The sequence below is a fragment of the Gallus gallus genome, unplaced genomic scaffold (assembly GCF_016699485.2).
Source record: "Gallus gallus isolate bGalGal1 unplaced genomic scaffold, bGalGal1.mat.broiler.GRCg7b scaffold_44, whole genome shotgun sequence".
NCBI lineage: Eukaryota > Metazoa > Chordata > Aves > Galliformes > Phasianidae > Gallus > Gallus gallus.
Genome location: NW_024095996.1, coordinates 218,987 through 235,278, shown reverse-complemented (window position 1 = coordinate 235,278; position 16,292 = coordinate 218,987). Strand labels below are relative to the sequence as shown.

The 16,292-nt window shown below is 55.3% G+C and overlaps 1 protein-coding gene across 1 annotated transcript in view; it reads left to right on the top strand.

The window, feature by feature from the left end:
* EEF1G (eukaryotic translation elongation factor 1 gamma) overlaps positions 1 to 16,292 on the top strand; it is a 55,438-nt gene that overhangs the window by 7,497 nt on the left and 31,649 nt on the right. Inside the window, exons 2-4 of the mRNA NM_001397234.1 lie at positions 2,960 to 3,118; positions 7,483 to 7,546; positions 12,505 to 12,647. Of these exons, the coding sequence (NP_001384163.1) occupies positions 2,960 to 3,118; positions 7,483 to 7,546; positions 12,505 to 12,647 (366 nt within the window). The remainder of the gene's footprint in view (positions 1 to 2,959; positions 3,119 to 7,482; positions 7,547 to 12,504; positions 12,648 to 16,292) is intronic.

Here is a 16,292-nt window from a genome sequence, read left to right as displayed (position 1 = left end):
TTCTGACCCCATACATCCCCTAATCTGACTCCATATACCCCCTAATCTGACCCCACGTACAGCCAATGACCCCATATACCCCCTAATCTAACCCCATACACCCCATATCCGTCAGACGCTATACACGTACCCCCTAATCTGACCCCATATACCCCCTAATCTGACCCCATATACCCCCTAATCTGACCCCATATACCCCATATACCCCCTAATCTGACCCCATATACCCCCAATGACCCCATATACCCCCTAATGTGACCCCTATACCCCATACACCCCCTAAGCTGACCCCACACCCCCTATATGGCAGACGCTGTACACGTACCCCCCTCTGACCCCATATACCCCCCTCTGACCCCGTATACACCCTAATCTGACCCCATACACCCCATCTGACCCCATATACCCCCTAATCTGACCCCGTACACCCCATATGACCCCATATACCCCCTAATCTGACCCCATACACCCCATATGACCCCATACACCCCATCTGACCCCATATACCCCCTAATGTGACCCCAGACACCCCATACCCATCAGACGCTGTACACGTACTCCCATATACCCCCATATACCCCCTAATCTGACCCCATATACCCCCAGTGACCCCATATACCCCCTAATCTGACCCCATACACCCCCTCTGACCCCATATACCCCATATAACCCCACCCCCCTATATGGCAGACGCTGTACACGTACCCCGACAACTGGCGCTCGTTCAAGGCTCAGATCGCGGCGCAGTACAGCGGCGCTCAGCTCCGCCTGCGCTGCTCCTCTGACCCCATACACCCCATCTGTCCCCATATAACCCCATACACCCCCTAACCTGACCCCACACACTCCTATATGGCAGACGCTGTACACGTACCCCCTAATCTGACCCCATACACCCTAATCTGACCCCATATACCCCCTAATCTGACCCCATATACCCCCAATGACCCCATATACCCCCTAATCTGACCCCATACACCCCATATGACCGCATATACCCCCTAATCTGACCCCATCTGACCCCATATTCCTCCTAATCTGACCCCATCTGACCCAATATACCCTCTAATCTGAGCCCATACACCCCCTGTGACCCCATATACCCCCTAATCTGACCCCATATACCCCATATACCCCCTAATCTGACCCCATATACCCTCAATGACCCCATATACCCCCTAATGTGACCCCTATACCCCATACACCCCCTAAGCTGACCCCACACCCCCCTATATGGCAGACGCTGTACACGTACCCCCCTCTGACCGCATATAACCCCATTCTGACCCCATATACCCCCTAATCTGACCCCATACACCCCCTCTGACCCCATATAACCCCATATAACCCCACACCCCTATATGGCAGACGCTGTACACGTACCCCCCTCTGACCGCATATAACCCCATTCTGACCCCATATACCCCCTAATCTGACCCCATACACCCCATATACCCCCATATAACGCCTAATCTGACCCCATCTGACCCCATATACCCCCTAATCTGACCCCATACACCCCATCTGACCCCATATACCCCATATAACCCCACCCCCCTATATGGCAGACGCTGTACACGTACCCCGACAACTGGCGCTCGTTCAAGGCTCAGATCGCGGCGCAGTACAGCGGCGCTCAGCTCCGCCTGCGCTGCTCCTCTGACCCCATACACCCCATCTGACCCCATATACCCCATATAACCCCATATACCCCCTAATCTGACCCCATACACCCCATCTGTCCCCATATACCCCCAATGACCCCATATACCCCCTAATCTGACCCCATACACCCCATATGACCTCATATACCCCCAATCTGACCCCATATACTCCCATATGACCCCATATACCCCTTAATCTGACCCCATATGACCCCATATACCCCCTAATCTGACCCCATATACCCCCAATGACCCCATATACTCCCTAATCTGATGCCATACACCCCATATGACTCCATATACCCCCTAATCTGACCCCATCTGACCCCATATTCTCCCTAATCTGACCCCATATACCCCCAATGACCCCATATCCCCCCTAATCTGACCCCATACACCCCCTAAGCTGACCCCACACCCCCCTATATGGCAGACGCTGTACACGTACCCCCCTCTGACCGCATATAACCCCATTCTGACCCCATATACCGCCTAATCTGACCCCATACACCCCATATACCCCCATATAACGCCTAATCTGACCCCATCTGACCCCATATACCCCCTAATCTGACCCCATATACCCCATACACCCCATATAACCCCACACCCCCTATATGGCAGACGCTGTACACGTACCCCGACAACTGGCGCTCGTTCAAGGCTCAGATCGCGGCGCAGTACAGCGGCGCTCAGCTCCGCCTGCGCTGCTCCTCTGACCCCATACACCCCATATAACCCCATATAACCCCATACACCCCATATAACCCCACACCCCTATATGGCAGACGCTGTACACGTACCCCGACAACTGGCGCTCGTTCAAGGCTCAGATCGCGGCGCAGTACAGCGGCGCTCAGCTCCGCCTGCGCTGCTCCTCTGACCCCATACACCCCATATAACCCCATATAACCCCATACACCCCATATAACCCCACCCCCCTATATGGCAGACGCTGTACACGTACCCCGACAACTGGCGCTCGTTCAAGGCTCAGATCGCGGCGCAGTACAGCGGCGCTCAGCTCCGCCTGCGCTGCTCCTCTGACCCCATACACCCCATATAACCCCATATAACCCCATACACCCCATATAACCCCACACCCCTATATGGCAGACGCTGTACACGTACCCCGACAACTGGCGCTCGTTCAAGGCTCAGATCGCGGCGCAGTACAGCGGCGCTCAGCTCCGCCTGCGCTGCTCCTCTGACCCCATACACCCCATCTGACCCCATATAACCCCATATAACCCCATACACTCCCTAAGCTGACCCCATACACCCCTATATGGCAGACGCTGTACACGTACCCCGACAACTGGCGCTCGTTCAAGGCTCAGATCGCGGCGCAGTACAGCGGCGCTCAGCTCCGCCTGCGCTGCTCCCCGCCGCACTTCCGCTTCGGCACCACCAACCGCAGCGCCGACTTCCTGCGCAAGTTCCCCGCTGGGAAGGTAAGGCAGAGATCCCATACAGATCCCATATACAGCCCCATATCCCACACACAGCCCCATACAGCCCCATACAGCCCCATACAGCGCCGACTTCCTGCGCAAGTTCCCTGCGGGGAAGGTAAGGCAGAGATCCCATAGAGATCCCATATACAGCCCCATATCCCATATACAGCCCCATACAGCCCCATATCCCACACACAGCCCCATACAGCCCCATACAGCGCCGACTTCCTGCGCAAGTTCCCCGCGGGGAAGGTGAGACACCCCATATACAGCCCTATATACAGCCCCATATCCCATACGCAGCCCCATATCCCATACACAGCCCCATACAGCCCCATACAGCGCCGACTTCCTGCGCAAGTTCCCTGCTGGGAAGGTGAGCTGACCCCATATACAGCCCTATATACAGCCCCATATCCTATACACAGCCCTATATACAGCCCCATATCCCATACACAGCCCTATATACAGCTCCATATCCCATACACAGCCCTATATACAGCCCCATATCCCATACACAGTCCTATATACAGCCCCATATCCCATACACGCAGCCCCATATCCCATACACGCAGCCCCATATCCCATACACAGCCCCATATCCCATATACACAGCCCCACATCTCACATACAGCCCCATACAGTGCCGACTTCCTGCGCAAGTTCCCCGCCAGAAAGGTGAGACCGCCCCATATAGATCCCATAGAGATCCCATACAGCCCCATATCCCATACACAGCCCCATACAGCCCCATACAGCACCGACTTCCTGCGCAAGTTCCCTGCTGGGAAGGTGAGGTACAGATCCCATACAGATCCTATATAGATCCCACACACAGCCCCATATCCCATACACAGGGCCATATCCCATACACAGCCCCATATCACATATACACAGCCCCATACAGCCCCATACAGCACTGACTTCCTGCGCAAGTTCCCTGCTGGGAAGGTGAGATACCCCATAAAGAACCCCATATACAGCCCCATATCCCTTACACAGCTCCATATCCCATACACAGCCCCATATCCCATACACAGCCCCATACAGCCCCATATCCCATACACAGCCCCATACAGCACCGACTTCCTGCCCATATTCCCTGCTGGGAAGGTAAGCTGACCCCATACAGCCGTATAGAGCACTACGTACAGCCCTATATGCGGCCCTATAGAGCTCTGTGCAGCCCTATATGCGGCCCTATAGAGCTCTGTGCAGCCCTATGTGCGGCCCTATAGAGCTCTGTGCAGCCCTACATACAGCCCTATAGAGCTCTGTGCAGCCCTACATGCGGCCCTATAGAGCTCTGTGCAGCCCTACATACGGCCCTATAGAGCTCTGTGCAGCCCTATATGCGGCCCTATAGAGCTCTGTACAGCCCTACATACGGCCCTATAGAGCTCTCTGCAGCCCTACATACGGCCCTATATGCAGCCCTACATACAGCCCTATAGAGCTCTGTGCAGCCCTACATGCGGCCCTATAGAGCTCTGTGCAGCCCTATATACGGCCCTATAGAGCTCTGTGCAGCCCTACATACATCCCTATAGAGCTCTGTGCAGCCCTATATGCGGCCCTATAGAGCTCTGTGCAGCCTTACATACGGCCCTATAGAGCCCTATATGCAGCCCTACATACAGCCCTATAGAGCTCTGTGCAGCCCTACATACCGCCCTATAGAGCTCTGTGCAGCCCTACATATGGCCCTATAGAGCTCTGTGCAGCCCTATATGCGGCCCTGTAGAGCTCTGTGCAGCCCTACATACCGCCCTATAGAGCTCTGTGCAGCCCTATATGTGACCCTATAGAGCTCTGTGCAGCCCTATATGTGACCCTATAGAGCTCTGTGCAGCCCTATATGCGGCCCTATAGAGCTCTGTGCAGCCCTATATGTGGCCCTATAGAGCTCTGTGCAGCCCTACATACAGCCCTATATGCAGCCCTATACAGCCCTACCCCCATTGCTGCCCCCACCCCAACCCCTTTTGCCCCCCCACCCCATTTGCCCCCCCCCCAACCCTTTTACCCCCCCTCCCACCCCTTTTTCCCCCCCACCCCAACCCTTTTTGCCCCCCCCAACCCTTTTGCCCCCCCCTCCCAACTCCTTTTGCCCCCCACCTGTCTCTTTTGCCCCCCCCAACCCTTTTCCCCCCCCGTCTCTTTTGCCCCCCCTCCCAACCCTTTTCCCCCCCATCCCAATCCCTTTTGCCCCCCTCCCCCCCCCATTTGCCCCCCACCCCATCCCTTTTTGCCCCCCACCCCAACCCCTTTTTCCCCCCCTCCAAACCCTTTTTCCCCCCCATCCCTCCCCTTTTGCCCCCCTTCCCAACCCTTTTTCCTCCCCCACCCCATTTGCCCCCCACCCCAACCCTTTTTGCCCCCCATCCCACCCCTTTTACCCTCCCACCCCAACCCCTTTTGCCCCCCTGTCCCTTTTGCCCCCCACCCCAACCCCTTTTGCCCCCCCACCCCATTTGCCCCCCCCCGAACCCTTTTACCCCCCCTCCCACCCCTTTTTCCCCCCCACCCCAACCCCTTTTGCCCCCCATCCCACCCCATTTGCCCCCCATCCCAACCCTTTTTGCCCCCCTGTCCCTTTTGCCCCCCCCAACCATTTTTGCCCCCCATCCCAACCCCATTTGCCCCCCACCCATCTCTTTTGCCCCCCCTCCCAACCGTTTTACCCCCCCACCCCAACCCTTTTTCCCCCCTCTCCATCCCTTTTGCCCCCCCACCCCATTTGCCCCCCATCCCAACCCTTTTTGCCCCCCCAACCCTTTTATCCCCCCATCCCAACCCCTTTTGCCCCCCTGTCCCATTTGCCCCCCACCCCTGTCTCTTTTGCCCCCCCTCCCAACCCTTTTTACCCCCATCCCAACCCCTTTTGCCCCCCATCCCACCCCTTTTACCCTCCCATCCCAACCCCTTTTGCCCCCCTGTCCCTTTTGCCCCATCCCACCCCAACCCCTTTTGCCCCCCTCCCGCCCCATTTGCCCCCCATCCCAACCCTTTTTGCCCCCCACCCCAACCCCTTTGGCCCCCCTATCCCTTTTGCCCCCCATCCCAACCCCTTTTGCCCCCCTCCCCCCCCCATGTGCCCCCCACCCCGACCCTTTTTGCCCCCCTCCCAACCCTTTTTCCCCCCCCACCCCATGTGCCCCCCACCCCAACCCTTTTTGCCCCCCACCTTAACCCTATTTGCCCCCCCCGCCCCATTTGCTCCCCTCCCCACCCCATTTGCCCCCCACCCCAACCCCTTTGGCCCCCCTATCCCTTTTGCCCCCCACCTTAACCCTATTTGCCCCCCCCCCGCCCCATTTGCTCCCCACCCCAACCCCATTTGCCCCCTCCCACCCCATTTGCCCCCCAACCCATCCATTTTACCCCCCCATCCCAACCCTTTTGCCCCCCATCCCAACCCCTTTTGCCCCCCTCCCCCCCCTATTTGCCCCCCACCCCAACCCTTTTTGCCCCCCACCTTAACCCTATTTGCCCCCCCTGCCCCATTTGCTCCCCTCCCCGCCCCATTTGCCCCCCGCCCCAACCCCTTTGGCCCCCCTATCCCTTTTGCCCCCCCCCCCAACCCCTTTTGCCCCCCCCCACCCCATTTGCCCCCCACCTTAACCCTATTTGCCCCCCCCCGCCCCATTTGCCCCCCACCCCAACCCCTTTTGCCCCCCTATCCCTTTTGCCCCCCACCCCAACCCCTCTTCCCCCCCCTCCCCGCCCCATTTGCCCCCCACTTTAACCCTATTTGCCCCCCCCGCCCCATGTGCCCCCCACCCCAACCCCTTTTGCCCCCCCCCGCCCCATTTGCCCCCCATCCCTACCCTTTTTGCCCCTCCCCGCCCCATTTGCCCCCCACCCCAACCCCTTTTGCCCCCCTATCCCTTTTGCCCCCCACCCCAACCCCTCTTCCCCCCCCTCCCCGCCCCATTTGCCCCTCACTTTAACCCTATTTGCCCCCCCCCGCCCCATGTGCCCCCCACCCCAACCCCTTTTGCCCCCCCCCGCCCCATTTGCCCCCCACCCCTACCCTTTTTGCCCCTCCCCGCCCCATTTGCCCCCCACCCCAACCCTTTTTGCCCCCCTATCCCTTTTGCCCCCCACCCCAACCCTTTTTGCCCCCCCCGCCCCATTTGCCCCCCATCCCAACCCTTTTTGCCCCCCACCCCAACCCCTTTTGCCCCCCACCCCAACCCCTTTTGCCCCCCTCCCCGCCCCATTTGCCCCCATCCCAACCCTTTTTGCCCCCCACCCCAACCCCTTTTGCCCCCCTATCCCTTTTGCCCCCCGCCCCAACCCTTTTTGCCCCCCCCCGCCCCATTTGCCCCCCACTTTAACCCTATTTGCCCCCCCAGGTCCCGGCCTTTGAGGGTGACGACGGTTTCTGTGTGTTTGAGAGCAACGCCATCGCCTATTACGGTCAGAGCTGCCGTTTTGGGGCCAAATCCCCCCTTTTTGGGGCCAAATCCCCCCTTTTTGGGACCGACCCCAAAAACCGCCCCTTCTTAGACCCCCCCCACCCCCATTTTGGGGCATTTTCTGTCCTTTTGGGGCTGTCATTTGGGATCCTTGCGCTCAGTTGGGGGGCATCGTGGGGTGTAGGGGGGCAATTGGGGGCAATTGGGGGCATTTGGGGGCAATTTGGGACATTTGGGGGCAGTTTGGGGCCTCTTGGGGGCAATTTGGGGCAATTGTGGAGAATTCAGGGGCAATTTGGGGCTTCTGGGGACATTTTTAGGGATTTTGAAGGGTTTTGGGGGGCTTTTGGGGGCAATTTGGGGCTTCTGGGGGCAATTTTGGGGCCAATTTTGGGGCTTTGGGGGGCAATTTGGGGCTTCTGGGGTGTTTTGGGGGCAATTTGGGGGGCAATTTGGGGACTTTGGGGGGCAATTTGGGGCTTCTGGGGGCATTTTTAGGGATTTTGAAGGGTTTGGGGGCCTTTGGGGGGCAATTTGGGGCTTCTGGGGGCAATTTGGGGGCCAATTTTGGGACTTTTGGGGGCAATTTGGGGCTTCTGGGGGCATTTTTAGGGATTTTGAAGGGTTTTGGGGGGCTTTTGGGGGCAATTTGGGGCTTCTGGGGGCAATTTTGGGGCCAATTTTGGGGCAATTTTGGGGCAATTTGGGGCTTCTGGGGTGTTTTGGGCGCAATTTGGGGGGCAATTTTGGGACTTTTGGGGGCAATTTGGGGCTTCTGGGGGCATTTTTAGGGATTTTGAAGGGTTTTGGGGGGCTTTTGGGGGCAATTTGGGGCTTCTGGGGGCAATTTTGGGGCCAATTTTGGGGCAATTTTGGGGCAATTTGGGGCTTCTGTGGTGTTTTGGGCGCAATTTGGGGGGCAATTTTGGGACTTTTGGGGGCAATTTGGGGCTTCTGGGGGCATTTTTAGGGATTTTGAAGGGTTTGGGGGGCAATTTGGGGCTTCTGGGGGCAATTTTGGGGCCAATTTTGGGGCTTTGGGGGGAAATTTGGGGCTTCTGGGGTGTTTTGGGGGCAATTTTGGGGACAATTTTGGGGCTTTTGGGGCTTCTGGGGGCATTTTTAGGGATTTTGAAGGGTTTGGGGGGCTTTTTGGGGGCAATTTGGGGCTTTTGGGGGCAATTTGGGGCTTCTAGGGTATTTTGGGGGCAATTTTGGGGGCTTTTGGGGTGTTTTGGGGGCTTTTTGGGGCATTTGGGGGCAATTTTGGGACTTCTGGGGTGTTTTGGGGGCAATTTGGGACTCTTGGGGGCATTTGAGGGTTTTTGAGGGCATTTTGGGGGCTTTTTTGGAGCATTTGGGGACAGATTTGGGGCATTTGGGGGCAATTCTGGAGCATTTGGGGGGCTTTTGGGGGCCTTTTTAGGGCAATTTGGGGCATTTTGGGGGGTTTTAGAGGGCATTTTGGGGGCAATTTGGGACTCTTGGGGGCATTTGGGGGCTTTTGAGGGCATTTTGGGGGCTTTTTTGGAGCATTTGGGGACAGATTTGGGCCATTTGGGGGCACTTGGTAGCAATTTGGGACATTTGGGGGCAATTTTGGGGCTTTTGAGGGCATTTTGGGGGCTTTTTTGGAGCATTTGGGGGCAAATTGGGGGCATTTTGGGGCTTTTTGGGGGTTTTAGAGGGCATTTTGGGGGCTTTTTTGGAGCATTTGGGGGCAAATTGGGGGCATTTTGGGGCAATTTGGGGCATTTGGGGGTTTTAGAGGGCATTTTGGGGGCTTTTTTGGAGCATTTTGGGGGCATATTTGGGGCATTTTGGGGCAATTTGGGGCATTTGGGGGTTTTAGAGGGCATTTTGGGGGCTTTTTTGGAGCATTTTGGGGGCATATTTGGGGCATTTTGGGACAATTTGGGGCATTTGGGGGTTTTAGAGGGCATTTTGAGGGCTTTTTTGGAGCATTTGGGGGGCATATTTGGGGCATTTTGGGGCAATTTGGGGCATTTGGGGGTTTTTGAGCGCATTTTGGGGGCTTTTTTGGAGCATTTGGGGGCAAATTGGGGGCATTTTGGGGCTTTTTGGGGGTTTTAGAGGGCATTTTGGGGGCTTTTTTGGAGCATTTGGGGGCAAATTGGGGGCATTTTGGGGCTTTTTGGGGGTTTTAGAGGGCATTTTGGGGGCGTTTTTGGAGCATTTGGGGGCAAATTGGGGGCATTTTGGGGCAATTTGGGGCATTTGGGGGTTTTAGAGGGCATTTTGGGGGCTTTTTTGGAGCATTTTGGGGGCATATTTGGGGCATTTTGGGGCAATTTGGGGCATTTGGGGGTTTTAGAGGGCGTTTTGGGGGCGTTTTTGGAGCATTTGGGGGCAAATTGGGGGCATTTTGGGGTAATTTGGGGACTTTTGAGTGCATTTGGGGGCAATTGTGGAGCATTTGGGGACATTTTGGGCTTTTTGGGGGTTTTAGAGGGCATTTTGGGGGCGTTTTTGGAGCATTTGGGGGCAAATTGGGGGCATTTTGGGTCTTTTTGGGGGTTTTAGAGGGCATTTTGGGGGCTTTTTGGAGCATTTGGGGGCAAATTCGGGTCATTTTGGGGCAATTTGGGGACTGTCAGGTGCATTTGGGGGCAATTGTGGAGCATTTGGGGGCATTTGGGGGCTTTTTGGGGGTTTTAGAGGGCATTTTGGGGGCTTTTTTGGAGCATTTGGGGGCAATTAGGGGCCATTTTGGGGCCATTTGGGGCAATTGGGGGGCATATTTGGGGCAATTTGAGGCATTTTGGGGCAATTTGGGGCATTTTTGGGGGGAGACTGAGGGCATTTGCGGGCAATTTGGGACTCTTGGGGGCATTTGAGGGTTTTTGTGGGCATTTGGGGGGCTTTTTTGGAGCATTTGGGGGCATATTTGGGGCTTTTGGGGGCAATTTGGGGCATTTGGGGGTTTTAGAGGGCATTTTGGGGGCGTTTTTGGAGCATTTGGGGGCAAATTGGGGTCATTTTGGGGCAGTTTGAGGGTTTTAGAGGGCATTTTGGGGGCAAATTGGGGGCATTTTGGGGTAATTTGGGGACTTTTGAGTGCATTTGGGGGCAACTGTGGAGCATTTGGGGGCATTTGGGGGCTTTTTGGGGGTTTTAGAGGGCATTTTGGGGGCTTTTTTGGAGCATTTGGGGGCAATTAGGGGCCATTTTGGGGCCATTTGGGGCAATTGGGGGGCATATTTGGGGCAATTTGAGGCATTTTGGGGCAATTTGGGGCATTTTTGGGGGGAGATTGAGGGCATTTGGGGGCAATTTGGGACTCTTGGGGGCATTTGAGGGTTTTTGAGGGCATTTTGGGGGCTTTTTTGGAGCATTTGGGGACAGATTTGGGCCATTTGGGGGCAAATTGGGGGCCTTTTGCGGCCATTTGGGGCAATTGTGGAGCATTTTGGGGCATATTTGGGGCTTTTTGGGGCAATTTGGGGCATTTGGGGGTTTTAGAGGGCATTTTGGGGGGCAATTTGGGACTCTTGGGGGCATTTGGGGGTTTTTGAGGGCATTTTGGGGGCTTTTTTGGAGCATTTGGGGGCATTTGGAGCATTTGGGGGCATTTGGGGGCAATTTTGGGCAATTGTGGAGCATTTTGGGGCCATATTTGGGGCTTTTGGGGGCATATTTGGGGCTTTTTGGGGCAATTTGGGGCATTTGGGGCTTTTTGGGGGCATTTTGGGGGCTTTTTTGGAGCATTTGGGGGCAAATTGGGGGCATTTTGGGGCATTTGGGGCTTTTAGAGGGCATCTTGGGGGCTTTTTTGGAGCATTTTGGGGGCATATTTGGGGCATTTTGGGGCTTTTTGGGGGTTTTAGAGGGCATTTTGGGGGCTTCTTTGGAGCATTTGGGGGCAAATTGGGGGCATTTTGGGGTAATTTGGGGACTTTTGAGTGCATTTGGGGGCAACTGTGGAGCATTTGGGGGCATTTGGGGGCTTTTTGGGGGTTTTAGAGGGCATTTTGGGGGCTTTTTTGGAGCATTTGGGGGCAATTAGGGGCCATTTTGGGGCCATTTGGGGCAATTGGGGGGCATATTTGGGGCAATTTGAGGCATTTTGGGGCAATTTGGGGCATTTTTGGGGGGAGACTGAGGGCATTTGCGGGCAATTTGGGACTCTTGGGGGCATTTGAGGGTTTTTGTGGGCATTTGGGGGGCTTTTTTGGAGCATTTGGGGGCATATTTGGGGCTTTTGGGGGCAATTTGGGGCATTTGGGGGTTTTAGAGGGCATTTTGGGGGCGTTTTTGGAGCATTTGGGGGCAAATTGGGGTCATTTTGGGGCAATTTGAGGGTTTTAGAGGGCATTTTGGGGGCAAATTGGGGGCATTTTGGGGTAATTTGGGGACTTTTGAGTGCATTTGGGGGCAACTGTGGAGCATTTGGGGGCATTTGGGGGCTTTTTGGGGGTTTTAGAGGGCATTTTGGGGGCTTTTTTGGAGCATTTGGGGGCAATTAGGGGCCATTTTGGGGCCATTTGGGGCAATTGGGGGGCATATTTGGGGCAATTTGAGGCATTTTGGGGCAATTTGGGGCATTTTTGGGGGGAGATTGAGGGCATTTGGGGGCAATTTGGGACTCTTGGGGGCATTTGGGGGTTTTTGAGAGCATTTTGGGGGCTTTTTTGGAGCATTTGGGGGCAACTGTGGAGCATTTTGGGGCAATTAGGGGCCATTTTGGGGGCATATTTGGGGCTTTTGGGGGCAATTTGGGGCATTTGGGGGTTTTTGGGGGCATTTGGGGGCAAATTGGGGGCATTTTGGGGCTTCTCTTCTCCCCCCTTCTCTCCCAATGGATCCCAACGATCCATTTCTCCCCCTCGCTTTGAACATAAGGGGGAGGGGGAGGGGGGTCTGGGGGGGGGTTTAATTACCCGAGGAGTGGCGGGGGGGGGCTCATTTGCATGCTAACGAGGGTCGTTTGGGGGGCAGTGAGCAACGAGGAGCTGCGCGGGGCCACGCGGGAGGGGGCAGCCCAGGTCCTGCAATGGGTCAACTTTGCTGACAGCGACATCGTGCCCCCCGCCAGCACGTGGGTCTTCCCCACCCTGGGCATCATGCACTACAACAAGCAGGTGGGTGCAAGGAACGGGCCGCAAATGGTCCCAAAATGGGGAGAAAATGGGCAGAAATGGGCAGAAATGGCCCCAAAATGGGCAGAAATGGCCCCAAAATGGCAACTGGTGGTCACAGATGGTCACCAAATGGCCACAAATGGTCCAAAAATGGGGAGAAAATGGGCAGAAATGGCCCCAAAATGGCAACTGGTGGTCACAGATGGTCACCAAATGGCCACAAATGGTCCAAAAATGGGGAGAAAATGGGCAGAAATGGCCCCAAAATGGCCACAGGTGGTCACAAATGGTGATCAAATGGTCCCAAAATGGGCAGAAATGGCCCCAAAATGGCCACAGGTGGTCACAGTTGGTCACCAAATGGCCACAAATGGTCCAAAAACGGTGAGAAAATGGGCAGAAATGGACAGAAATGGCCCCAAAATGGGCAGAAATGGCCCCAAAATGGCAACTGGTGGTCACAGATGGTCACCAAATGGCCACAAATGGTCCAAAAATGGGGAGAAAATGGGCAGAAATGGCCCCAAAATGGGCAGAAATGGCCCCAAAATGGCAACTGGTGGTCACAGATGGTCACCAAATGGCCGCAAATGGTCCCAAAATGGGGAGAAAATGGGCAGAAATGGCCCCAAAATGGGCAGAAATGGCCCCAAAATGGCCACTGGTGGTGACAAATGGTGATAAAATGGTCCCAAAATGGCCAGAAATGGCCCCAAAATGGCCAGAAATGGCCTCAAAATGGCCACAAATGGTCAGAAAATGGTCAGAAATAGCCCTAAAATGGCCAGAAATGGCCCCAAAATGGCCACAGGTGGTCAGAAAATGGTCATAAATGGCCCTAAAATGGCCATAAATGGCCCCAAAATGGTCATAAATGGCCCCCAAATGGCCACAGGTGGTCACAGATGGTCACCAAATGGCCACAAATGGTCCAAAAATGGGCAGAAATGGGCAAAAATGGCCACAAATGGTCAGAAAATGCGGAGAAAATGGGCAGAAATGGCCCCAAAATGGGCAGAAATGGCCCCAAAATGGCCACAAATGGTCAGCAAATGGTCACAAAGTGGCCATAAATGGCCTCAAAATGGCCATAAATGGCCCCAAAATGGTCACAAATGGTCAGAAAATGGTCACAAAGTGGCCATAAATGGCCCCAAAATGGGCAGAAATGGCCCCAAAATGGCCACAGGTGGTCAGAAAATGGTCCCAAAATGGCCATAAATGGCCCCAAAATAGACACAGGTGGTCATAATATGGGCAGAAATGGTCAGAAATGGTCAGAAATGGCCCCAAAATGGCCACAGGTGGTCACAAAATGGTCAGAAATGGTCATAAATGGGCAGAAATGGCCCCAAAATGGCCAGAAATGGCCCCAAAATGGCCACAAATGGTCAGAAAATGGTCACAAAGTGGCCATAAATGGCCCCAAAATGGGCAGAAATGGCCTCAAAATGGCCATAAATGGTCATAAAATGGTCATAAAATGGCCACAAATGGTCAGAAAAATGGGCAGAAATGGGCAGAAATGGCCCCAAAATGGCCACAGGTGGTCACAAATGGTGATAAAATGGTCCCAAAATGGCCAGAAATGGCCCCAAAATGGCCACAGGTGGTCATAAAATGGGCAGAAATGGTCAGAAATGGCCCCAAAATGGCCACAGGTGGTCACAAAATGGTCAGAAATGGTCAGAAAATGGTCATAAATGGCCCCAAAATGGCCAGAAATGGCCCCAAAATGGCCACAAATGGTCAGAAAATGGTCACAAAATGGCCACAAATGGCCCCAAAATGGCCACTGGTGGTGACAAATGGTGATAAAATGGTCCCAAAATGGCCAGAAATGGCCCCAAAATGGCCAGAAATGGCCTGAAAATGGCCACAAATGGTCAGAAAATGGTCAGAAATAGCCCTAAAATGGCCATAAATGGCCCCAAAATGGCCACAGGTGGTCAGAAAATGGTCATAAATGGCCCTAAAATGGCCATAAATGGCCCCAAAATGGTCATAAATGGCCCCCAAATGGCCACAGGTGGTCATAAAACGGTCCCAAAATGGCCATAAATGGCCCCAAAATGGCCACAGGTGGTCACAGATGGTCACCAAATGGCCACAAATGGTCCAAAAATGGTCCAAAAATGGGCAGAAATGGGCAAAAATGGCCACAAATGGTCAGAAAATGGGGAGAAAATGGGCAGAAATGGCCCCAAAATGGGCAGAAATGGCCCCAAAAATGGCCACAAATGGTCAGCAAATGGTCACAAAGTGGCCATAAATGGCCTCAAAATGGCCATAAATGGCCCCAAAATGGTCACAAATGGTCAGAAAATGGTCACAAAGTGGCCATAAATGGCCCCAAAATGGGCAGAAATGGCCCCAAAATGGCCACAAATGGTGATAAATTGGTCCCAAAATGGGCAGAAATGGCCCCAAAATAGACACAGGTGGTCATAAAATGGGCATAAATGGTCAGAAATGGTCAGAAATGGCCCCAAAATGGCCACAGGTGGTCACAAAATGGTCAGAAATGGTCATAAATGGGCAGAAATGGCCCCAAAATGGCCACAAATGGCCCCAAAATGGCCACTGGTGGTCACAAAATGGTCGGAAAATGGCCATAAATGGCCCCAAAATGGCCATAAATAGCCCCAAAATGGCCACAGGTGGTCATAAAATGGTCCCAAAATGGTCATAAATGGCCCCAAAATGGCCATAAATGGCCCCAAAATGGTTCTAAATAGCCCCAAAATGGCCACAGGTGGTCACCAATGGTCACAAAGTGGTCACAAATGGTCATAAAACAGCCATAAATGGCCCCGAAATGGCCATAAATGGCCCATCACCCCCCAGCCCCCCACTGCCCCCCATGTCCCCCCATGTCCCCCAGCCCCCCATCCCCCCATTACCCCCCATATCCCCATCACCCCCCATCCCCCCATCACCCCCCATTACCCCCATAACCCCATCACCCCCCATCACCCCCCCTTCCCCCATCCCCCCACAGCCCCCCATTACCCCCCATCACCCCCCAACAGCCCCATCCCACCACTGTCCCCCATCCCCCCACAGCCCCCCATGTCCCCCCATGCCCCCCATCCCCCCATCACCCCATCCCCCCCTCACCCCCCATCCCCCCTCATCCCCCCACATCACCCCCATCCCCCCACTGCCTCCCACACCCCCATCCCATCACCTGATTACCCCCACTGCCCCCCATCCCCCCATCACCTGATTACCCCCATACCCCCACTGCCCCCCATCACCCCCTTACCCCATCACCCTACTGCCCCCCAGCCCCCCATCCCCCCACATCCCCCCATCAGCCCCATCCCCCCCCATCCCTCCATCCCCCCCCACCCCCCCCAGCCCCCCATCCCCCCATCACCTGATTACCCCCATGACCCCCCAGCCCCCCATGACCCCCCCCATCCCCCCACTGCCCCCCATCTCACCATCACCCCTCACAGCCCCCCATTCCTCCCCAGCCCCCCATGTCCCCCCATCCCCCCCATCCCCCCCCATCCCCCGATCACCCCCCATCCCCCCATCCCCCCAACAGCCCCATCCCACCACTGTCCCCCATCCCCCCATTACCCCCCACAGCCCCCCATGACCCCCCATCCCCCCATCCCCCCCCACCCCCCATTC